The sequence below is a fragment of the Cetorhinus maximus genome, chromosome 36 (assembly GCF_964194155.1).
Source record: "Cetorhinus maximus chromosome 36, sCetMax3.hap1.1, whole genome shotgun sequence".
NCBI lineage: Eukaryota > Metazoa > Chordata > Chondrichthyes > Lamniformes > Cetorhinidae > Cetorhinus > Cetorhinus maximus.
The window spans coordinates 5,634,746-5,660,194 of NC_135914.1; the positions used below are offsets into that span (position 1 = coordinate 5,634,746).

General features: G+C 50.2%; 1 protein-coding gene and 1 long non-coding RNA gene across 2 annotated transcripts in view; one reads left to right on the forward strand and one right to left on the reverse strand.

Annotated features, from left to right (window-relative positions):
• LOC144672249 (uncharacterized) overlaps window positions 1–25,449 on the forward strand; it is a 125,501-nt gene that overhangs the window by 72,143 nt on the left and 27,909 nt on the right. The window lies entirely within an intron of this gene.
• The window catches only part of vps45 (vacuolar protein sorting 45 homolog), a 90,381-nt gene that overhangs the window by 41,250 nt on the left and 23,682 nt on the right, over window positions 1–25,449 (reverse strand). The window contains exons 2-5 of the mRNA XM_078534080.1: window positions 3,542–3,676; window positions 2,382–2,442; window positions 1,940–2,019; window positions 549–617 (exon numbers count right to left, since the gene is read on the reverse strand). Of these exons, the coding sequence (XP_078390206.1) occupies window positions 549–617; window positions 1,940–2,019; window positions 2,382–2,442; window positions 3,542–3,676 (345 nt within the window). The remainder of the gene's footprint in view (window positions 1–548; window positions 618–1,939; window positions 2,020–2,381; window positions 2,443–3,541; window positions 3,677–25,449) is intronic.

Genomic DNA, 25,449 nt, shown 5'->3' on the forward strand with positions numbered 1-25,449 from the left:
CACACACAGTTCACATATATAATAATAACTCCAGGGAGAGGAATCACACACACACACACTGTTCACAGATATAATAATAACTCCAGGGAGAGGAATCACACACACACACACTGTTCACATATATAATAATAAATCCAGGGAGAGGAATCTCACACACACACACTGTTCACATACATAATAATAACTCCAGGGAGAGGAATCACACACACACACACTGTTCACATATATAATAATAACTCCAGGGAGAGGAATCACACACACACACACTGTTCACATATATAATAATAACTCCAGGGAGAGGAATCTCACACACACACACTGCTCACATATATAATAATAACTCCAGGGAGAGGAATCACACACACACACACTGTTCACATATATAATAATAACTCCAGGGAGAGGAATCACACACACACTGTTCACATATATAATAATAACTCCAGGGAGAGGAATCTCTCACACACACAGGAACCATTGTAATAGTGCAATACACACACAGACACAAATAACGTTTAGATGTTATATCATAGCCACTATCTGCTTACCTGAGTGCAGCCAGTGAGATTGAGGGAAAACACATGTGGACTCACAGCAATAAAATCTCCATAAAACTCCTAAAAGAGCAACAAAAGACAAAGTGAAGGACAAGAGGAGAATTCAGAGTTTTCTTCTGCTAAAAGTCTTCAATTCTGTCAAAAAATACACCTGGTGCTGTAAATACTCAGCAGGGTATGGTAGAATTCACAGACTGAAAACGTCATCTCTTCCTCTCCACAAATGCTGCCATCTAGATAGGGAGAAGCTGTTTCCGCTCATAATAGGATCAAGAACGAGAAGGCACAGATTTAAAGTGATTTGCAAAAGAAGCAAATGTGACGCCAGAAAAAACTTTTTCACAACGCGAGCGGTTGGGGTCTGGAATGCACTGCCCGGAAGTGTGGTGGAGGCAGGCACAATCGAGGCATTCAAGAGGACATGATTAATCAAAGATGATTATTTGAATATAAACAGGGGTACGGGGAAAAGGTAGGGCAATGGCACTAGGTCATAATGCTCATTTGAAGAGCCAGTGCAGACGCGATGGGCTAAATAGCCTCCTTCTGTGCCGTTAAAATTCTGTGATAACCCGCTGAGTATTTTCAGCATTTTCTGTTTTTTTTGTGGACCATTTACTGGGTTAAAGAGGACCCCAGTCCAGTTCCAGGGGATAAAGGGGACCCCAGCCCAACTGCAGCAGGGGTGTTAATGGGGACCCGAGTCCAGTTCCAGGGGATAAAGGGGACCCCAGCCCAACTGCAGCAGGGGTGTTAATGGGGACCCGAGTCCAGTTCCAGGGGATAAAGGGGACCCCAGCCCAACTGCAGCAGGGGTGTTAATGGGGACTCTAGTCCAGTTCCAGGGGATAAAGGGGACCACAGCTCAGCTACAGAGGTCATGTATACACAAATCATTAAAGGGATCATTAATCCAGCTATAGAGGACTGTGGGGTCCTTTAATTCCTCCGATCCATGCTCCACCTGTTAAGTGGGGAGGCAGAGGTCTAGTATTCCAGACCCCCAGGGGAATGCTCTGGGGACCTGGTTTCAAATCCCGTCACGACAAATGGTGGAATTGGAATTCGATAAAAATCTGGAATTACAAGTCTAATGATGACCATGAAACCATTGTCAATTGTTGTAAAAACCCATGTGGTTCACTAATTCCTTTAGGAGAAGGAAATCTGCCGTCCTTACCTGATCTGGCCTACATGTGACTCCAGACCCACAGCAATGTGGTTGACAATGTGAGGGACTCTGAAATGGCCCAGCAAGCCACTCAGTTAAGCAGCTCACCACCACCTTCTTAAAGGGCAACTAGGGATGGGCAATAAATGCTGGGCCCAGCCGCATCCTGTGAATGAGTTTTAAAAAGTGGACAGAGCTGACTGTCACTCACCTGAACTTCGGAAACAACCTCCTGTTCATCAGCCTCTGCCAGGGACTTGATGTCGCTCTTACTAATCACATTGCTGAAATCTGGAGAGAGTGAAAGACAGGGGAAGGTAAGCTTGTAGCTAGTGACTGAAACTGAAAGTATCATTAGGAACAGGAGAAGCCTGCGCCGCGATGTCCTCACCACAATTCCATAAGGACCAATCTCACACCCAGCAGCAAGGCGCTCGTGGGTCCATTCATCATCTGGACCCTGGGACACTTGCTGATTGATGACGAAGGGTACTGAGGCTAACTGCAGCCTCCATCCAAGATCAACCATCACAGCAAGTATTGGAAATGGAGCTGGGCCTCTTACTGCTCTGTGGCCCAGCAGTGACTCGCATCCCCTTGGCTAATGCTCATTTCACTGAACTCAGTCATTAATGTTCCTGTCGAATACTCACAAACAAAGAATAAGCCGTACTTGGGTCTGCGCAGCTCCTGGATCAGAAATTCAACATTCTCCTACAAAACGGAAATTAACAATTACAGGAGGAAATGTGAGACTATTGTACTCAGATCTGAACCCCACTGTCTTAATGTTTTCCACTCACCTCACCCCTAACCACAGCTCTGTACGACACTCCAAACCTACCCTAGCCCATGTGCCAAATCCCAAAGCCCACCACAAACCCTCAACCCCACAATACACACCCAACCCCAGCGCGGGCACCCGAGGCCCAACCCCAGCGCCGGCCCCCGAGGCCCAACCCCAGCGCGGGCCCCCGAGGCCCAACCCCAGCGCGGGCCCCCGAGGCCCAACCCCAGCGCGGGCCCCCGAGGCCCAACCCCAGCGCGGGCCCCCGAGGCCCAACACCAGCGCGGGCCCCCGAGGCCCAACCCCAGCGCGGGCCCCCGAGGCCCAACCCCAGCGCGGGCCCCCGAGGCCCAACCCCAGCGCGGGCCCCCGAGGCCCAACCCCAGCGCGGGCCCCCGAGGCCCAACCCCAGCGCGGGCCCCCGAGGCCCAACCCCAGCGCGGGCCCCCGAGGCCCAACCCCAGCGCGGGCCCCCGAGGCCCAACCCCAGCGCGGGCCCCCGAGGCCCAACCCCAGCGCGGGCCCCCGAGGCCCAACCCCAGCGCGGGCCCCCGAGGCCCAACCCCAGCGCGGGCCCCCGAGGCCCAACCCCAGCGCGGGCCCCCGAGGCCCAACCCCAGCGCGGGCCACCGAGGCCCAACCCCAGCGCGGGCCCCCGAGGCCCAACCCCAGCGCGGGCCCCCGACGCCCAACCTCAGCGCAGGCCCCCGACGCCCAACCTCAGCGCGGGCCCGCAACGCCCAATCCCAGCCCGGGCCCCCGACACATGCCAAAGTCAACATCTCAGCAGTGACCCCCCAAACCCGAATCTCACCATATTCCCCAACTCCACTTGTTCACTCAATCTCCGCACTCATGTTTCCCAATTACCGCAGACCTTTCCATTAACAAAATCGTTTTGAATGTTTCTACTGACCTCTGCAGTTCCCTCTCAGCTGGACTGGGAATTAGGTGTGTCTGGCTGCCCGAGAGTGCACAGCGTACCCATGATGTGGGGTAGGGAGGCAGCGAGCAGGCGCCAATTACCTTAGTGGGCCGCAAGAAGCAGATGGCTTTCAGGTGCTTCATAGTATCACGGTTTGTGGAATCAATGCGTTCGAAGAGGTAAACTTCCTTCTGTAGGATCTCAGACTGTGTGTACACCATACTGATGATGCTGGTCTGCAAAAGGATCAGATATTTCACACACTGCATCCAATCTCTCATTCCCAAATTAAAACTCTGAAAGCAACTGTAAGAAACAGGGTAAATCTCGCTCTACACTGTCCCCACCAAACACTCCCAGGGCAGGTACAGCACGGGGTTAGATAGAGAGTAAAGCTCCCTCTACACTGTCCCCATCAAACACTCCCAGGACAGGTACAGCACGGGGTTAGATATAGCGTAAAGCTCCCTCTACACCATCCCCAACAAACACTCCCAGGACAGGTACAGCACAGGGTTAGATACAGAGTAAGCCTCTCTCTACACCGTCCCCATCAAACACTCCCAGGACAGGTACAGCACGGGGTTAGATACAGAGTAAAGCTCCCTCTACACTATCCCCACCAAACACACACAGAGCAGCTACAGCACGGGGTTAGATACAGAGTAAAGCTCCCTCTACACTGTCCCCATCAAACACTCCCAGGACAGGTACAGCACGGGGTTCGATATAGAGTAAAGCTCCCTCTGCACTGTCTCCATCAAACACTCCCAGGGCAGGTACAGCACGGGGTTAGATACAGAGTAAAGCTCCCTCTACACTGTCCCCATCAAACACTCCCAGGACAGGTACAGCATGGGGTTAGATACAGAGTAAAGCTCCCTCTGCACGGTCCCCATCAAACACTCCCAGGACAGGTACAGCACAGGGTTAGAAAAGGAGTAAATCTCCCTCTACACTGTCCCCATCAAACTCTCCCAGGGCAGGTACAGCACGAGGTTAGATACGGAGTAAATCTCCCTCTACACTGCCCCCATCAAACACACACAGAGCAGCTACAGCACGGGGTGAGGTACGCAGTCAAACTCCCTCTACACTGTCCCCATCAAACACTCCCAGGACAGGTACAGCACGGGGTTAGATACAGAGTAAGCACCCTCCACACCGTCCCCATCAAATACTCCCAGGACAGGTACAGCACGGTGTTAGATACAGAGTAAAGCTCCCTGTACACTGTCCCCATCAAACAGTTCCCAGGACAGGTACATTTCGGGGTCAGATACAGAGTAAAGCTCCCTCCACACTGTCCCCATCAAACACTCCCAGGACAGGTACAGCACAGGGTAAGATGCAGAGTAAAGCTCCCTCTACACTGTCCTCATAAAACACTCCCAGGACAGGTATAGCACAGGGTTAGATACAGAGTAAAGCTCCCTATGCACTGTCCCCATCAAACACTCCCAGGACAGGTACAGCATGGGGTTAGATACAGAGTAAAGCTCCCTCTGCACGGTCCCCATCAAACACTCCCAGGACAGGTACAGCACAGGGTTGGATATGGAGTAAATCCAACAGAGGGCGCTGGTGAGAAGTGATTGAAACATTCTGGGAGATGTCACCGCGACTCAGGAGGGAATTGAGAAGGACCCACTGTCAAAGAACGGAATAGCCGCAAACATAACATTGCTGTAATGTTTCCATCCCTCCCTCCTCCTCAAACCTAAAAAATAAAGAGAGCAAGGAAGAGGCAGTGCCTTCAGGAGTGCACTTACAGAAACTTACAGAATACTGAAAGGCCTGGATAGAGTGGACGTGGGGAAGATGTTTCCAATAGTAGGAGAGACTAGGACCCGAGGACACAACCTCAGAGTAAAGGGAAGACCTTTTAGAACAGAGATGAGGAGAAACTTCTTTAGCCAGAGACTGGTGAATCTATGGAATTCATTGCCACAGAAGGCTGTGGAGGCCAGGTCATTGAGTGTATTTAAGACCGAGACAGATAGATTCTTGATTGGTAGGGGGATCAAAGGTTACGGGGCGAAGGCGGGAGAATGGAGTTGAGAAACTTATCAGCCATGATTGAATGGCGGAGCAGACTCGATGGGCCGAATGGGCTAATTTCTGCTCCTATGTCTTATGGTCTTATGCTCTAAATCTCCCTCTACACTGTCCCCATCAAACACTCCCAGGTTAGGTAAAGCACGGGGGTAGATACAGTGTAAAGCTCCCTCTACACCGTCCCCATCAATCACTCCCAGGACAGGTACAGCACAGGGTTAGGTACAGAGTAAAGCACCCTCTACACTGTCCCCATTAAACGCTCCCAGGACAGGTACAGCACAGGGTTAGATACAGAGTAAAGCTCCTCTACACTGTCCCGATTCAACACTCCCAGGACAGGTACAGCACAGGGTTAGATGCAGAGTAAAGCTCCCTCTACACTGTCCTCATAAAACACTCCTAGGACAGGTATAGCACAGGGTTAGATACAGAGTAAAGCTCCCTATGCACTGTCCCCATCAAACACTCCCAGGACAGGTACAGCATGGGGTTAGATACAGAGTAAAGCTCCCTCTGCACGGTCCCCATCAAACACTCCCAGGACAGGTACAGCACAGGGTTAGAAAAGGAGTAAATCTCCCTCTACACTGTCCCCATCAAACTCTCCCAGGGCAGGTACAGCACGAGGTTAGATACGGAGTAAATCTCCCTCTACACTGCCCCCATCAAACACACACAGAGCAGCTACAGCACGGGGTGAGGTACGCAGTCAAACTCCCTCTACACTGTCCCCATCAAACACTCCCAGGATAGGTACAGCACGGGGTTAGATACAGAGTAAGCACCCTCCACACCGTCCCCATCAAATACTCCCAGGACAGGTACAGCACGGTGTTAGATACAGAGTAAAGCTCCCTGTACACTGTCCCCATCAAACAGTTCCCAGGACAGGTACATTTCGGGGTCAGATACAGAGTAAAGCTCCCTCCACACTGTCCCCATCAAACACTCCCAGGACAGGTACAGCACAGGGTAAGATGCAGAGTAAAGCTCCCTCTACACTGTCCTCATAAAACACTCCCAGGACAGGTACAGCACAGGGTTAGATGCAGAGTAAAGCTCCCTCTACACTGTCCTCATAAAACACTCCCAGGACAGGTATAGCACAGGGTTAGATACAGAGTAAAGCTCCCTATGCACTGTCCCCATCAAACACTCCCAGGATAGATAAAGCAAGGGGGTAGATACAGAGTAAAGCTCCCTCTGCACAGTCCCCATCAAACAGTCCCAGGACAGGTACAGCATGGGGTTAGATACAGAGTAAAGCTCCCTCTGCACGGTCCTCATCAAACACTCCCAGGACAGGTACAGCATGGGGTTAGATACAGAGTAAAACTCCCTCTACACTGTCCCCATCAAATACTCCCAGGACAGGTACGGCACGGGATTAGATACAGAGTAATGCTCTCTCTGCACTGTTCCCATAAAACACTCCCAGGATAGGGAATGCATGGGGTTAGATACAGAGTAAAGCACCCTCCACACTGTCCCCATCAAATACTCCCAGGACAGGTACATCACGGTGTTACATGGGGAGTAAATCTCCCTCTACACTGTCCCCATCAAACACTCCCAGGACAGGTACAGAACGGCGTCAGGTACAGAGTAAAGCTCGCTCTACACTGTCCCCATCAAACACTCCTAGGACAGGTACAGCACAGGTTAGATACAGAGTAAAGCTGCTTCTGCACCATCCCCATCAAACACTCCCAGAACAGGTACAGCACGGGGTCGTATACAGAGTAAAGCTCTCTCTACACTGTCCCCATCAAACACTCCCAGGACAGGTACAGCACGGGGTTAGATACAGAGTAAAGCTCCCTCTGCACTGTCCCCATCAAACACTCCCAGGACAGGTACAGCACGGGGTTAGATACAGAGTAAAGCTCCCTCTGCACTGTCCCCATCAAACACTCCCAGGACAGGTACAGCACGGGGTTAGATACAGAGTAAAGCTCCCTCTGCACGGTCCCCATCAAACACTCCCAGGACAGGTACAGCACAGGGTTGGATATGGAGTAAATCCAACAGAGGGCGCTGGTGAGAAGTGATTGAAACATTCTGGGAGATGTCACCGCGACTCAGGAGGGAATTGAGAAGGACCCACTGTCAAAGAACGGAATAGCCGCAAACATAACATTGCTGTAATGTTTCCATCCCTCCCTCCTCCTCAAACCTAAAAAATAAAGAGAGCGAGGAAGAGGCAGTGCCTTCAGGAGTGCACCAGACCTGTGACGGACACTCTTCTGAAAGTGGATTTTAAAGAAAAAGCAGCTGATTGGTGAGTAAATCCTGGGAGCAGACTCGGAGGGAGGAGCACCGGAGCGGTGAGTATAAATCTAGCTCACCTCAGTGATTCGCAGCCTTGTCTCCAGGGAGCAGACTCGGAGGGAGGAGCACCAGAGCGGTGAGTATAAATCTAGCTTACCTCGGGGATTGGCGGCCTTGTCTCCAGGGAGCAGACCCGGAGGGAGGAGCACCGGAGCGGTGAGTATAAATCTAGCTTACCTCGGGGATGGGCGGCCTTATCTCCAGGGAGCAGACCCGGAGGGAGGAGCACCGGAGCGCTGAGTATAAATCTAGCTTACCTCGGGGATTGGCGGCCTTGTCTCCAGGGAGCAGACTCGGAGAGAGGAGCACCGGAGCGGTGACCTCAGGGCACAGAGTAACTGAAGCCGAAACTGAAAAAGTGACATCACAGGAAAGTTGTGACCCGATTGGTTGGTTGGAGACCTGCACCAAATTTGAAAAAAAAAGCACTGCAAAGCCAATTAATAAACTAATTATCTAAGTCGAGATGGCTGGGCAGGTGATGTGCTGTAGCTGTATGATGTGGGAGCTGGCAGATCCCATTGCGAGCCGCAGTGACCACATCTGCAGCAAGTGTTGGTTGCTGGAGGAACTCCGGCTCAGAATTGATGAGCTGGAGTCCAAGCTCCGGACGCTGCGGCACATCCAGAAGGGGGAGAGTTACCTGGACGCTTTGTTTCAGGAGGCGGTCACACCCGGTAGATTAAGTACCTCAAGTTCGGTCAGTGGTCAGGGTCAGCAGGGTGTGACTGCAAGTGAGCCAGGTAGAGGGATCTTGTGTTCAGGAACAGAGGAGCCTCAGCTCTTGACCTTGTCCAACAGGTACGAGGTACTTGCTCCCTGTGTGGATGAGGAAGAGGGCTGTAGGGAGGATGAGCCAGCTGACCACGGCACCGTGGCACAGGAGGCCATCCAAGAGGGGGGAGCAAAAAGACAAGTGGTAGTTGTAGGGAATTCTATAATTAGGGGAATTGGCAGCATCCTTCGTAAGCAGGATCGAGAGTCCCGCATGGTATGTTGCCTGCCCGGTGCCAGGGTGAGGGACATCTCTGACCGGCTTGAAAGGATTTTGGAGAGGGAGGGGGACGATCCAGTTGTTGTGGTCCACATCGGGACAAATAACATAGGTAAGACTAGGAAAGAGGACCTGTTTGGGGATTATCAGGAACTAGGAACTAAACTAAAGAACAGGTCCTCAAGGGTTATAATCTCCAGATTACTACCCGAGCCACGTGCAAATTGGCATAGGGACGCGTGAATAAGGGAAGTAAACACGTGGCTAAAGGAGTGGTGCGGGAAAGAGGGGTTCCATTTCGTGGGGCACTGGCATCAGTATTGGAACAGGAGGGATCTGTACCGTTGGGACGGTCTCCACCTGAACCGATCTGGGACCAATGTTCTAGCAAAAAGGGTAAATAGGGTGGTCAACAGGACTTGAAACTAGAAAGTGGTGGGGGGGAAGGGAAGGGTAAAACTCCAAGAAGTATGACTAATGGGAAACAAAGCAGCAGGTTAGCATGTGGGGGGGTGGATTCAACTTCATGGAAAATTATGAAAAAACTGAAAAGAAAGGAGAGCCCAGGAGAGGCTATTAAAGTCCCCAGAACACAAAATAGGACAGAGTGTTTGGAAAGGGCTAGGAATCTAACTTCAAGCACATCAGATAAAGGGACGACAATGAGAAAGGGGACGGGAGATACAGGACTGAAGGTGTTGTATCTGAATGCACGCAGTATACGAAATAAGGTAAATGAGCTTGTGGTGCAGATTGAAATTGGCAGGTATGATGTGGTGGGCATTACAGAGACATGCCTGCAAGGGGATCAGAACTGGGAGCTAAATGTCCAAGGATATACATCCTATCGAAAAGATAGACAGGTTGGCAGAGGTGGTGGGGTTACTTTGTAAGTAAGAAATGAAATTAAATTGATAGCAAGAAATGATGTCGGGTCAGATGATGTAGAATCTGTGTGGGTAGAGTTGAGGAACCGCAAAAGTAAAAAAACCATAATGTGAGTTATATACAGGCCTCCAAACAGTAGTCAGGATGTGGGGCACAAGATACACCAGGAGATAGAAAAGGTGTGTGAGAAAGGCAAGGTTACAGTGATCATGGGGGATTTCAATATGCAGGTAGACTGGGAAAATCAGGTTGGTAGTGGATCCCAAGAAAAGGAATTTGTGGAATGTCTACGAGATGGCTTTTTGGAGCAGCTTGTGTTGGAGCCCACTAGGGAACAGGCAATTCTAGATTTAGTGATGTGTAATGAGGCAGATTTGATAAGGGAGCTTAAGGTGAAGGAACCCTTAGGAGGAAGTGACCATAATATGATAGAATTTACCCTGCAATTTGAGAGGAAAAAGCTGGAATCAGATGTAACGGTATTACAGTTGAATAAAGGCAACTACAGAGGCATGAGGGAGGAGCTGGCCAGAATTGACTGGGAGATGAACCTAGCAGGAAAGACAGTGGAACAGCAATGGCAGGAGTTTCTGGGAGTAATTTGGGAGACACAGCAAAAATTCATCCCTAGGAAGAAGAAGCATACTAAAGGGAGGACGAGGCAACCATGGCTGACAAGGGAAGTCAGGGACAGCATAAAAGCTAAAAAGAAAGCATACAATGCGGCGAAGAGCAGTGGGAAACCAGGGGATTGGGAAGCCTACAAATACCAACAGAGGACAACTAAAAAAGAAATAAGGAGGGAAAAGATTAAATATGGGGGTAAACTAGCCAGTAATATAAAAGAAGATTGCAAGAGTATTTTTAGATATATAAAGGTTAAGAGAGAGGCAAAAGTGGACATTGGGCCGCTGGAAAATGACACTGGAGAAGTAGTAGTGGGGAACAAAGAAATGTCGGAGGAACTGAATAGGTACTTTGGGTCAGTCTTCACGGTGGAAGACACGAGTAACATCCCCAAAGTTCAAGAGAGTCGGGGGGGCAGAGGTGAGTATGGTGGACATTACCAAGGAGAAGGTGCTAGGAAAACTGAAAGGTCTGAAGGTGGATAAATCACCTGGACCAGATGGATTATATCCCAGAGTTCTGAAGGAGATAGCTGAAGAGATAGTGGAGGCATTAGTGGTGATCATTCAGGAATCACTCGAGTCAGGGAGGGTCCCAGAGGACTGGAAAATCGCTAATGTAACCCCCATGTTTAAGAAGGCAGTGAGGCAAAAGACGGGAAATTACAGGACGATTAGCCTGACCTCGGTCGTTGGTAAGACTTTAGAGTCCATTATTAAGGATGAGATTTCAGAATACTTAGAAATGCATGGTAAAATAGGGCAAAGTCAGCATGGTTTCATCAAGGGGAGGTCATGTCTGACAAATCTGTTAGAATTCTTTGAAGAGGTAACAAGTAGGTTAGACAAAGGAGAGCCAATGGATGTTGTCTACTTGGACTTCCAGAAGGCCTTTGACAAGATGCCGCACAGGAGGCTGCTCAGTAAGATAAGAGCCCATGGTGTTAGAGGCAAGGTACTAGCATGAATAGAAGATTGGCTGTCTGGCAGGAGGCATAGAATGGGGATAAGGGGGTCCTTCTCAGGATGGCGGCCGGTGACTAGTGGAGTTCCGCAGGGGTCAGTGTTGGGACCACAACTTTTCACTTTATACATTAATGATCTAGATGAAGGAACTGAGGGCATTCTGGCTAAGTTTGCAGATGATACAAAGATAGGTGGAGGGACAGGTAGTATTGAGGAGGCAGGGGGGCTGCAGAAGGATTTGGACAGGTTGGGAGAATGGGCAAAGAAGTGGCAGATGGAATACAACGTGGGGAAATGTGAGGTCATGCACTTTGGTAGGAAGAATAGAGGCATGGACTATTTTCTAAATGGGGAGAGAATTCAGAACTCTGGAGTACAAAGGGACTTGGGAGTCCTAGTCCAGGATTCTCTTAAGGTCAACTTGCAGGTTGAGTCAGTAGTTAGGAAGGCAATTGCAATGTTGGCATTTATTTCAAGAGGACTAGAATATAAAAGCAGGGATGTCCTGCTGAGGCTTTATAAGGCTCTGGTCAGACCACATTTAGAATATTGTGAGCAATTTTGGGCCCTGTACCTCAGGATAGATGTTCTGGCCCTGGAGAGGGTCCAGAGGAGGTTCACGAGAATGATCCCAGGAATGAAAGGTTTAACGTTGAGGAACGTTTGAGGACTCTGGGTCTATACTCGATGAAGTTCAGAAGGATGAGGAGGGATTTGATTGAAACTTACAGAATACTGAAAGGCCTGGATAGAGTGGACGTGGGGAAGATGTTTCCAATAGTAGGAGAGACTAGGACCCGAGGACACAACCTCAGAGTAAAGGGAAGACCTTTTAGAACAGAGATGAGGAAAAACTTCTTTAGCCAGAGAGTGGTGAATCTATGGAATTCATTGCCACAGAAGGCTGTGGAGGCCAGGTCATTGAGTGTATTTATGTCCGAGATAGATGGGTTCTTGATTGGTAAGGGGATCAAAGGTTACGGGGCGAAGGCGGGAGAATGGAGTTGAGACTTATCAGCCATGATTGAATGGCGGAGCAGATTCGATGGGCCGAATGGGCTAATTTCTGCTCCTATGTCTTATGGTCTTATGCTCTAAATCTCCCTCTACACTGTCCCCATCAAACACTCCCAGGTTAGGTAAAGCACGGGGGTAGATACAGTGTAAAGCTCCCTCTACACCGTCCCCATCAAACACTCCGAGGACAGGAACATCACAGGGTTATATACAGAGTAAAGGTGCCTCTACACTGTCCCCATCAAACACTCGCAGGACAGGAAAATCTCGGGGTTATATACAGAGTAAAGGCCCCTCGACACCGTTGCCATCAAACACTCCCAGGATAGGGAAAGCACAGTGTAAGATACAGAGTAAAGCACCCTCCACACCGTCCCCATCAAATACTCCCAGGACAGGTACATCACGGCATCAGGTACAGAGTAAATCTCCCTCAACACTGTCCTCATCAAATACTCCCAGGACAGGTACAGCACGGGGTGTAATACAGAGTAATGTTCTCTCTACACTGTTACCATAAAACACTCCCAGGACAGGTACAGCACGGGGTTAGATACAGAGTAAAGCTCCCTCTACACTGCCCACATCAAACATTCCCAGGGCAGGTACAACACAGGGTTATACACAGAGTAAAGCACCCTTTACACTGTCCACATCAAACACACCCAGGACAGGTACAGCACGGGGTTAGATACAGAGTAAAGCTCCCTCTACACTGTCCCCATCAAACACTCCCAGGATAGATAAAGCAAGGGGGTAGATACAGAGTAAAGCTGCCTCTACACTGTCCCCATCAAACACTCCCAGGACAGGTACAGCACAGGGTTAGGTACAGAGTAAAGCTCCCTCTACACTGTCCCCATTAAACACTCCCAGGACAGGTACAGCACAGGGTAAGATACAGAGTAAAGCTCCTCTACACTGTCCCGATTCAACACTCCCAGGACAGGTACAGCACGGGGTTAGATGCAGAGTAAAGCTCCCTGTACACTGTCCTCATCAAACACTCCCAGGACAGGTATAGCGCAGGGTTAGATACAGAGTAAAGCTCCCTATGCACTGTCCCCATCAAACACTCCCAGGATAGATTAAGAAAGGGGGTAGATACAGAGTAAAGCTCCCTCTGCACAGTCCCCATCAAACACTCCCAGGACAGGTACAGCACGGGGGCAGATACAGAGTAAAGCTCCCTCAACACTGTAGCGATCAAACACTCCCAGGACAGGGACAGCACAGGGTTAGATACAGAGTAAAGGCCCCTCTACACTGTCCCGATCAAACACTCCCAGGGCAGGTACAGCACGGGGTAAGATACAGAGTAAAGCTCCCTCTACACTGTCCCCATCAAACACTTCCAGGACAGGTACATCGCAGGGTTACATACAGAGTAAAGCTCGCTCAACACTGTCCCCATCAAACATTCCCATGGCAGGTACAGAAAGGGATAAATATAGAGTGAAGCTTCCTCTTCACTGCCCACATGAAACACTCCCAGGTCAGAAACAACGCGGGGTTAGATACAGAATAAAGCTCCCTATGCACTGTCCCCATCAAACACTCCCAGGATAGATAGGGCAAGGGGGTAGATACAGAGTAAAGCTCCCTATGCACTGGCCCCATCAAACAGATGAAGAGTAAAGCATACTCGACACCGTCACCATCAAATACTCCCAGGACAGGTACAACGCGGGGTTCGATACAGAGTAAAGCTCCCTCTACACTGTCCCCATCAAACACCACAGGATAGAGAAAGCAAGGGAGTAGATACAGAGTAAAGCTCCCTCTGCACGGTCCACATCAAACACTCCCAGGACAGGTACAGCATGGGGTTAGATACAGAGTAAAGCTCCCTCTACACTGTCCCCATCAAACACTCCCAGGACAGGTACAGCACGGGGCTAGGTACAGAGTAAAGCTCCGTCTACACTGTCCCCATCAAACACTCCCAGGACAGGTACAGCACGGGGTTAGATACAGAGTAAATCTTCCTCTATACTGTCCCCACCAAACACTCCCAGGACAGGTACAGCACGGGGTTAGATACAGAGTAAAGCTCCCTCTACACTGTCCCCATCAAACAGTCCCTGGACAGGTACAGCACGAACTTAGATTCAGAGTAAAGCTCGCTCGACACTGTCCCCATCAAACACTCCCAGGACAGGTACAGCACGGTGTTAGATACAGAGTAAAGCTCCCTCTACGCCGTCCCCATCAAACACTCCCAGGACAGGTAAAGCACGGGGATAGATACAGAGAAAAGCTCCCTCTACACGGTGACCATAAAACACTCCCAGGACAGGTACAGCACGGGGTTAGATACAGAGTACAGCTCCATCTACACTGTCCCCATCAAATACTCATAGGACAGGTAAAGCACAAGGTTCTATACTGAGTAAAGCTCCCTCCACACTGTCCCCATCAAACACTCCCAGGACTGGTATGGCAAGGGGTTAGATACAGAGTAAAGCTCCCTCTACACTGTCCCCATCAAACTCTCCCAGGACAGGTACAGCACGAACTGAGATACAGAGTAAAGCTCGCTCGACACAGACCCAGTCAAACATTACCAGGACAGGTACAGGAAGGGGTTAGATACAGAGTGAAGCTCCCTCTACACTGCCAACATCAAACACTCCCAGGACAGGGGGTACAGTACGGGGTTAGATACAGAGTAAAGCTCGCTCTACACTGTCCGCATCAAACACTAACAGGACAGGTAGAGCACGAGGTTAGATACTGAGTAACGCTCCCTCTACACTGTCCCCATCAAACACTCCCAGGACAGGTACAGCACGGGGTAAGATACAGAATAAAGCTCCCTCTACACTGTCCCCATCTAACACGCCCAGGATAGATAAAGCAACGGGGCAGATACAGAGTAAAGCTCCTTCTACACTGGCCCCATTAAACGCTCCCAGGACAGGTACAGCACGGGGTTAGATACAGAGTAAAGCTCCCTAAAAACTGTCGCGATCAAACACTCCCAGGACAGGTACAGCACGGGGTTAGATACTGAGTAAAGCTCCCTCCACACTGTCCCCATCAAACACTTCCAGGACAGGTACATCTCGGGGTTACATACAGAGTAAAGCTCGCTCAACACTGTCCCCACCAAACATTCCCATGACAGGTACAGAAAGGGATAAATATAGAGTGAAGCTCCCTCTACACTGCCCATATGAAACACTCCCAGGACAGGAACAACGCGGGGTTAGATACAGAATTAAGCTCCCTATGCACTGTCCCCATCAAACACTCCCAGGATAGATAAAGCAAGGGGGAAGATACAGAGTAAAGCTCCCTATGCCCTGGCCCCATCAAACACTCCCAGGTTAGGTAAAGCACGGGGTTAGATAGAGAGTAAAGCATCCTCGACATCGTCACCATCAAATACTCCGAGGACAGGTACAAGGCGGGGTTCGATACAGAGTAAAGCTCCCTCTACACTGTGCCCATCAAACACCCCAGGATAGAGAAAGCAAGGGGGCAGATACAGAGTAAAGCTCCATCTACACTGTCCCCATCAAATACTCCAAGGACAGGTACAGCACGGGGATACATACAGAGTAAATCTCTCTCTACACTGTCCCTATCAAACACTCCCAGGACAGGTACTGCACGGGGTTAGATACAGAGTAAAGCTCCCACCACACAGTCCCCATCAAACACTCCCAGGACAGGTACAGCACGGGGTTAGATACAGAGTAAAGCTCCCTCTACACCGTCCCCATAAAAACTGCCAGGACAGATACAGGACGGGGTTAGGCACAGAGTAAAGCTCCCTCTACACTGTCCCCATCAAACACTCCCAGGACAGGTACAGCAAGGGGCTAGATACAGAGTAAAGCTCCCTCTACACTGTCCCCATCAAACACTCCCAGGACAGGTACAGAACGGGGTTAGATGAAGAGTAAAGCTCCCTCTACACTGTCCCCATCAAACACTCCCAGGGCAGGTACAGCACGGGGTTAGAGACAGAGTAAAGCTCCCTCAATACTGTCCCCATCAAACACTCCCAGGACAGGTACAGCACGGGGTTAGATACAGAGTAAAGCTCCCTCTACACTGTCCCCATCTAACACTCTCAGGACAGGTACAGCACGGGATGAGATACAGAGTAAAGCCACCTCTACACTGTCCCCATCAAACACTCCCAGGACAGGTACAGCACGAGGTTAGATACATAGTAAAGCTCCCTCTACACTGTCTCCATCAAACACTCCCAGGACAGGTACAGCACGGGGTGGGATACAGAGTAAAGCTCCCTCTACACTGTCCCCATCAAACACTACCAGGACAGGGGGTACAGCACGGGGTTAGTTACAGAGTAAAGCTCCCTCTACACTGTCCCCATCAAACACTCCCAGGACAGGTACAGCACGGGGTTAGATACAGAGAAAAGCTACCTCTACACTGTCCCCATCAAACACTCCCAGGTTAGGTACAGCACGGGATTAGATATAGAGAAAAGCTCCCTCTACAACGTCCGCATCAAACACTCCAAGGAGAGGTATAGCACGGGGTCAGATACAGAGTAAAGCTCCCTCTACACTGTCCCCATCTAATACTCCCAGGACAGGTACAGCACGGGGTTAGATACAGAGTAAAGCTCCCTCTACACTGTCCCCATCAAACACTCCCAGGGCAGGTACAGCACGGGGTTAGACAAAGAGTAAAGCGCCCTCTACACCGTCCCCATCAAACACTCCCAGGACAGGTACAGCACGGGGTTAGATACAGAGTAAAGCTCCCTCTACACTGTCTCCATCAAATACTCCAAGGACAGTTACAGCACGGGGTTAGATACAGAGTAATGCTGTCTCTACACTGTTGCCATAAAACACTCCCAGGATAGGGAATGCATGGGGTTAGATACAGAGTAAAGCACCCTCCAGACTGTCCCGATCAAGCACTTCCAGGACAGGTACATCACGGTGTTACATACGGAGTAAATCTCCCTCTACACTGTCCCCATCAAACACTCCCAGGACAGGTACTGCACGGGGTTAGGTACAGAGTAATTCTCCCTCTACACTGACCCCATCAAACACTCCTAGGACAGGTACAGCACGGGGTTAGATACAGAGTAAAGCTCCCTCTACACTGTCCCCATCAAATACTCCCAGGACAGGTACAGCACGGGGTTAAATACAGAGTAATGCTATCTCTACACTGTTCCCATAAAACACTCCCAGGATAGGGAATGCATGGGGTTAGATACAGAGTAAAGCTCCTTCAACACTGTCCCCATCAAACACTCCCAGGATAGATAAAGCAAGGGGGTAGATACAGAGTAAAGCTCCCTATGCCCTGGACCCATCAAACACTCCCAGGTTAGGTAAAGCACGGGGTTAGATAGAGAGTAAAGCATCCTCGACATCGTCACCATCAAATACTCCGAGGACAGGTACAAGGCGGGGTTCGATACAGAGTGAAGCTCCCTCTACACTGTCCCCATAATACACTCCCAGGACAGGTACAGCACGAGGTTAGATACTGAGTAAAGCTCCCTCCATACTGTCCCCATCAAACACTTCCAGGACAGGTACATCTCGGGGTTACATACAGAGTAAAGCTCGCTCAACACTGTCCCCGTCAAACATTCCCATGACAGGTACAGAAAGGGATAAATATAGAGTGAAGCTCCCTCTACACTGCCCACATGAAACACTCCCAGGACAGGAACACACGGGGTTAGACACAGAATTAATCTCCCTATGCACTGTCCCCATCAAACACTCCCAGGATAGATAAAGCAAGGGGGTAGATACAGAGTAAAGCTCCCTATGCCCTGGCCCCATCAAACACTCCCAGGTTAGGTAAAGCACGGGGTTAGATACAGAGTAAAGCATCCTCGAAACCGTCATCATCAAATACTCCCAGGACAGGTAGAACGCGGGGTTCGATACACTGTAAAGATCCATCTACACTGTCCCCATCAAACATCCCAGGAGAGAGAAAGCAAGGGGGTAGATACAGAGTAAAGCTCCCTCTGCACGGTCCCCATCAAACACTCTCAGGACAGGTACAGCATGGGGTTAGATACAAAGTAAAACTCCCTCTACACGGTGACCATAAAACACTCCCAGGACAGGTACAGCAAGGGGTTATATACAGAGTAAAGCTTCCTCTACACTGTCCCCATCAAACACTCACAGGACAGGTAGAGCACGAGGCTCGATACTGAGTAAAGCTCCCTCTACACTGTCCCCATCAAACACTCCCAGGACAGGTACAGCAAAGGGTTAGATACAGAGTAAAGCTCCCTCCACACTGTCCCCATCAAACACTTCCAGGACAGATACATCTCGGGGTTAGATACAGAGTAAAGCTCCCTCAACACTGTCGCGATCAAACACTCCCAGGACAGGTACAGCACAGGGTTAGATACAGAGTAAAGCCCCCTCTACACTGTCCCCACCAAACACTCCCAGGGCAGGTACAGCACGGGGTTAGATACAGAGTAAAGCTCCCTCTACACTGTCCCAATCATACACTCCCAGGACAGGTACAGCATGGGGTTAGATACAGAGTAAAGCTCCGTCTACACTGTCCCCATCAAACACTCCCAGGACAGGTACAGCACGGGGTTAGGCACAGAGTAAAGCTCCGCCTACACTGTCCCCATCAAACACTCCCAGGACAGGTACAGCACGGGGTTAGATACAGAGTAAATCTTCCTCTACACTGTCCCCACCAAACACTCCCAGGACAGGTACAGCAAGGGGTTAGATACAGAGTAAAGCTCCCTCTGCACTGTCCCCATCAAACACACCCGGGACAGGTACAGCACGGGGTTAGATACAGAGTAAACCTCGCTCTACACTGTCCCCATCAAACGCTCCCAGGACAGGTACAGCACAGGTTAGATACAGAGTAAAGCTGCCTCTGCACCATCCCCATCAAACACTCCCAGAACAGGTCCAGCACGGGGTTAGATACAGAGTAATGCTCCCTCTACACTGTCCCCATCAAACACTCCCAGGACAGGTACAGCACGGGGTTAGATACAGAGTAATGCTGTCTCTACACTGTTCCCATAAAACACTCCCAGGATAGGGAATGCATGGGGTTAGATACAGAGTAAAGCACCCTCCAGACTTTCCCCATCAAGCACTCCCAGGACAGGTACATCACGGTGTTACATACGGAGTAAATCTCCCTCTACACTGTTCCCATCAAACACTCCCAGGACAAGGACTGCACGGGGTTAGATACAGAGTAAAGCTCCCTCCACACTGTCCCCATCAAACACTCCCAGGATAGATAAAGCAAGGGTGTAGATACAGAGTAAAGCTCCCTATGCACTGGCCCCATCAAACACTCTCAGGACAGGTACAGCACGGGGTAAGATACAGAGTAAAGCTCCCTCTACACCGTCCCCATCAAACACTCCCAGGACAGATACAGCACGGGGTTAGATACAGAGTAAAGCTCCCTCTACACCGTCCCCATCAAACACTCCCAGGACAGGTACAGCAAGGGGTTAGATACAGAGTAAAGCTCCCTATGCACTGGCCCCATCAAACACTCCCAGGACAGGTACAGCACAGGGTGGATACAGAGTAAAGCTGCCATTGCACCATCCCCATCAAACACTCCCAGAACAGGTACAGCACGGGGTGGTATACAGAGTAAAGCTCCCTCTACACTGTCCCCATCAAACACACCCGGGACAGGTACAGCACGGGGTTAGATACAGAGTAATGCTCCCTCTACACTGTCCCCATCAAACACTCCCAGGATAGGGAATGCATGGGGTTAGATAAAGAGTAAAGCTCCTTCAACACTGTCCCCATTAAACGCTCCCAGGACAGTACAGCACACGGTTAGATACAGAGTAAAGCTCCCTCTACACTGTCCTCATCAAACACTCCCAGGGCAGGTACATCTCGGGGTTACATACAGAGTAAAGCTCCCTCCACACTGTCCCCATCAAACACTTCCAGGACAGGTACAGCACGGGGTTAGATACAGAGTGAAGCTCCCTCTACACTGTCCCCATCATACACTCCCAGGACAGGTACAGCACGGGGTTAGATACTGAGTAAAGCTCCCTCCACACTGTCCCCATCAAACACTTCCAGGACAGGTACATCTCGGGGTTACATACAGAGTAAAGCTCGCTCAACACTGTCCCCGTCAAACATTCCCATGACAGGTACAGAAAGGGATAAATAGAGAGTGAAGCTCCCTCTACACTGCCCACATGAAACACTCCCAGGACAGGAACAACACGGGGTTAGATACAGAATTAAGCTCCCTATGCAATGTCCCCATCAAACACTCCCAGGATAGATAAAGCAAGGGAGTAGATACAGAGTAAAGCTCCCTATGCCCTGGCCCAATCAAACACTCCCAGGTTAGGTAAAGCACGGGGTTAGATACAGAGTAAAGCATCCTCGACATCGTCACCATCAAATACTCCCAGGACAGGTACAACGCGGGGTTCGATACACAGTAAAGACCCATCTACACTGTCCCCATCAAACACCACAGGAGAGAGAAAGCAAGTGGGTAGATACAGAGTAAAGCTCCCTCTGCACTGTCCCCATCAAACACTCCCAGGACAGATAGAGCACGGGGTTAGATACAGAGTAAATCTTCCTCTACACTGTCCCCACCAAACACTCTCAGGACAAGTACAGCACGGGGTTAGATACAGAGTAAAGCTCCCTCTACACTGTCCCCATCAAAGACTCCCTGGACAGGTACAGCACAGGGTTAGATACAGAGTAAAGCTCGCTATACGCCGTCCCCATCAAACACTCCCAGGACAGGTACAGCACGGGGTTAGATACAGAGTAAAGCTCCCTCTACACGGAGACCATAAAACACTCCCAGGACAGGTACAGCAAGGGGTTAAATACAGAGTAAAGCTTCCTCTACACTGTCCCCATCAAACACTCACAGGACAGGTACAGCACGAGGCTCGATACTGAGTAAAGCTCCCTCTACACTGTCCCCATCAAACACTCCCAGGACAGGTACAGCAAAGGGTTAGATACAGAGTAAAGTTCCCTCCACACTGTCCCCATCAAACACTTCCAAGACAGATACATCTCGGGGTTACATACAGAGTAAAGCTCCCTCAACACTGTCGCAATCAAACACTCCCAGGACAGGTACAGCACAGGGTAACATACAGAGTAAAGCCCCCTCTACACTGTCCCCATCAAACACTCCCAGGGCAGGTACAGCACGGGGATAGATACAGAGTAAAGCTCCCTCTACACTGTCCCAATCATACACTCCCAGGACAGGTACAGCACGGGGTTAGATACACAGTAAAGCTCCCTCCACACTGTCCCCATCAAACACTTCCAGGACAGGTACATCTCGGGGTTACATACAGAGTAAAGCTCGCTCAACACTGTCCCCATCAAACACCCCAGGATAGAGAAAGCAATGGAGTAGATACAGCGTAAAGCTCCCTCTGCACGGTCCACATCAAACACTCCCAGGACAGGTACAGCATGGGGTTAGATACAGAGTAAAGCTCCGTCTACACTGTCCCCATCAAACACTCCCAGGACAGGTACAGCACGGGGTTAGATACAGAGTAAATCTTCCTCTACACTGTCCCCACCAAACACTCCCAGGACAGGTACAGCACGGGGTTAGATACAGAGTAAAGCTCCCTCTACACTGTCCCCATCAAACACACCCGGGACAGGTACAGCACGGGGTTAGATACAGAGTAAAGCTCGCTCTACAGCTTCCCCATCAAACACTCCCAGGACAGGTACAGCACAGGTTAGATACAGAGTAAAGCTGCCTCTGCACCATCCCCATCAAACACTCCCAGAACAGGTACAGCACGGGGTTAGATACAGAGTAATGCTCCCTCTACACTGTCCCCATCAAACACTCCCAGGACAGGTACAGCACGGGGTTAGATACAGAGTAATGCAGTCTCTACACTGTTCCCATAAAACACTCCCAGGATAGGGAATGCATGGGGTTAGATACAGAGTAAAGCACCCTCCAGACTATCCCCATCAAGCACTCCCAGGACAGGGACATCACGGTGTTACATACGGAGTAAATCTCACTCTATACTGTTCCCATCAAACACTCCCAGGACAGGTACTGCACGGGGTTAGATACAGAGTAAAGCTACCACAACACTGTCCCCATCAAACACTCCCAGGACAGGTACAGCACGGGGTTAGATACAGAGTAAAGCTCCCTCTACACCGTCCCCATTAAAAACTGCCAGGACAGATACAGCACGGGGTTAGATGCAGAGTAAAGCTCCCTCTACACTGTCCCCATCAAACTCTCCCAGGACAGGTACATCTCGGGGTGACATACAGAGTAAAGCTCCCTCGACAACAACGCCATCAAACGCTCCCTGGACAGGTACAGCAAAAACTTTGATACAGAGTAAAGCTCGCTCGACACAGACCCAATCAAATATTCCCAGGACAGGTACTGGAAGGGGTTAGATACAGAGTAAAGCTCCCTCTGCACTGCCCACATCAAACACTAACAGGACAGATAGAGCACGAGGTTAGATACTGAGTAAAGCTCCCTCTACACTGTCCCCATCAAACACTCCCAGGACAGGTACAGCACGGGGGCAGATAAAGAGTAAAGCTCCCTCTACACTGTCCCCATTAAACGCTCCCAGGACAGGTACAGCACAGGGTTAGATACAGAGCAAAGTTCCCTCCACACTGTCCCCATCAAACACTTCCAGGACAGATACATCTCGGGGTTACATACAGAGTAAAGCTCCCTCAACACTGTCGCGATCAAACACTCCCAGGACAGGTACAGCACAGGGTTAGATACAGAGTAACGCCCCCTCTACACTGTCCCCATCAAACACTCCCAGGGCAGGTACAGAACGGGGTTAGATACAGAGTAAAGCTCCCACTACACTGTCCCAATCATACACTCCCAGGACAGGTACAACACGGGGTTAGATACACAGTAAAGCTGCCTCCACACTGTCCCCATCAAACACTTCTAGGACAGGTACATCTCTGGGTTACATACAGAGTAAAGCTCGCTCAACACTGTCCCCATCAAACACCCCAGGATACAGAAAGCAATGGAGTAGATACAGAGTAAAGCACCCTCTGCACGGTCCACATCAAACACTCCCAGGACAGGTACAGCATGGGGTTAGATACAGAGTAAAGCTCCATCTACACTGTCCCCATCAAACACTCCCAGGACAGGTACAACACGGGGTTAGATACAGAGTAAATCTTCCTCTACACTGTCCTCACCAAACACGCCCAGGACAGGTAAAGCACGGGGTTAGATACAGAGTAAAGCTCCCTCTACACTGTCCCCATCAAACAGTCCCTGGACAGGTACAGCACGAACTTAGATCCAGAGTAAAGCTCGCTCGACACTGTCCCCATCAAACTCTCCCAGGACAGTTACAGCACGGTGTTAGATACAGAGTAAAGCTCCCTCTACGCCGTCCCCATCAAACCCTCCCAGGACAGGTACAGCACGGGGTTAGATACAGAGTAAAGCTCCCTCTACACGGTGACCATAAAACACTCCCAGGACAGGTACAGCACGGGGTTAGATACAGAGTACAGCTCCATCTACACTGTCCCCATCAAATACTCACAGTACAGGTAGAGCACGAGGTTCGATACTGAGTAAAGCTCCCTCTACACTGTCCTCATCAAACACTGCCAGGACAGGTATAGCACAAGGTTAGATACAGAATAAAGCTCCCTCTGCACAGTCCCCATCAAACATTCCCAGGACCGGTACAGCACAGGTTAGATACAGAGTAAAGCTGCCTCTGCACCATCCCCATCAAACCCTCCCAGGACAGGTACAGCACGGGGTTAGATACAGAGTAAAGCTCCCTCTACACGGTGACCATAAAACACTCCCAGGACAGGTACAGCACGGGGTTAGATACAGAGTACAGCTCCATCTACACTGTCCCCATCAAATACTCACAGGACAGGTAGAGCACGAGGTTCGATACTGAGTAAAGCTCCCTCTACACTGTCCTCATCAAACACTGCCAGGACAGGTATAGCACAAGGTTAGATACAGAATAAAGCTCCCTCTGCACAGTCCCCATCAAACATTCCCAGGACCGGTACAGCACGGGGTTAGATAAAGAGTAAAGCACCCTCTACACCGTCCCCATCAAATACTCCCAGGACAGGTACATCACGGTGTTAAATACGGAGTAAATCTCCCACTACACTGTGCCCATCAAACAATCCCAGGACAGGTACAGCACAGGTTAGATACAGAGTAAAGCTGCCTTTGCACCATCCCCATCAAACACTCCCAGAACAGGTACAGCACGGGTTGGTATACAGAGTAAAGCTCCCTCTACACTGTCCTCATCAAACACACCCGGGACAGGTACAGCACGGGGTTAGATACAGAGTAATGCTCCCTCTACACTGTCCCCTTCAAACACTCCCAGGACAGGTACAGCACGGGGTTAGATACAGAGTAAAGCTCCCTCTACACTGTCCCCATCAAACACACCCGGGACAGGTACAGCACGGGGTAAGATACAGAGTACAGCTCCATCTACACTGTCCCCATCAAATACTCACAGGACAGGTAGAGCACGAGGTTCGATACTGAGTAAAGCTCCCTCTACACTGTCCTCATCAAACACTCCCAGGACAGCTATAGCACAAGGTTAGATACAGAATAAAGCTCCATCTGCACAGTCCCCATCAAACATTCCCAGGACAGGTACAGCATGGGGTTAGATAAAGAGTAAAGCACCCTCTACACCGTCCCCATCAAATACTCCCAGGACAGGTACATCACGGTGTTATATACGGAGTAAATCTCCCTCTACACTGTGCCCATCAAACGCTCGCAGGACAGGTACAGCACAGGTTAGATACAGAGTAAAGCTGCCTCTGCACCATCCCCATCAAACTCTCCCAGGACAGTTACAGCACGGTGTTAGATACAGAGTAAAGCTCCCTCTACGCCGTCCCCATCAAACCCTCCCAGGACAGGTACAGCACGGGGTTAGATACAGAGTAAAGCTCCCTCTACACGGTGACCATAAAACACTCCCAGGACAGGTACAGCACGGGGTTAGATACAGAGTACAGCTCCATCTACACTGTCCCCATCAAATACTCACAGGACAGGTAGA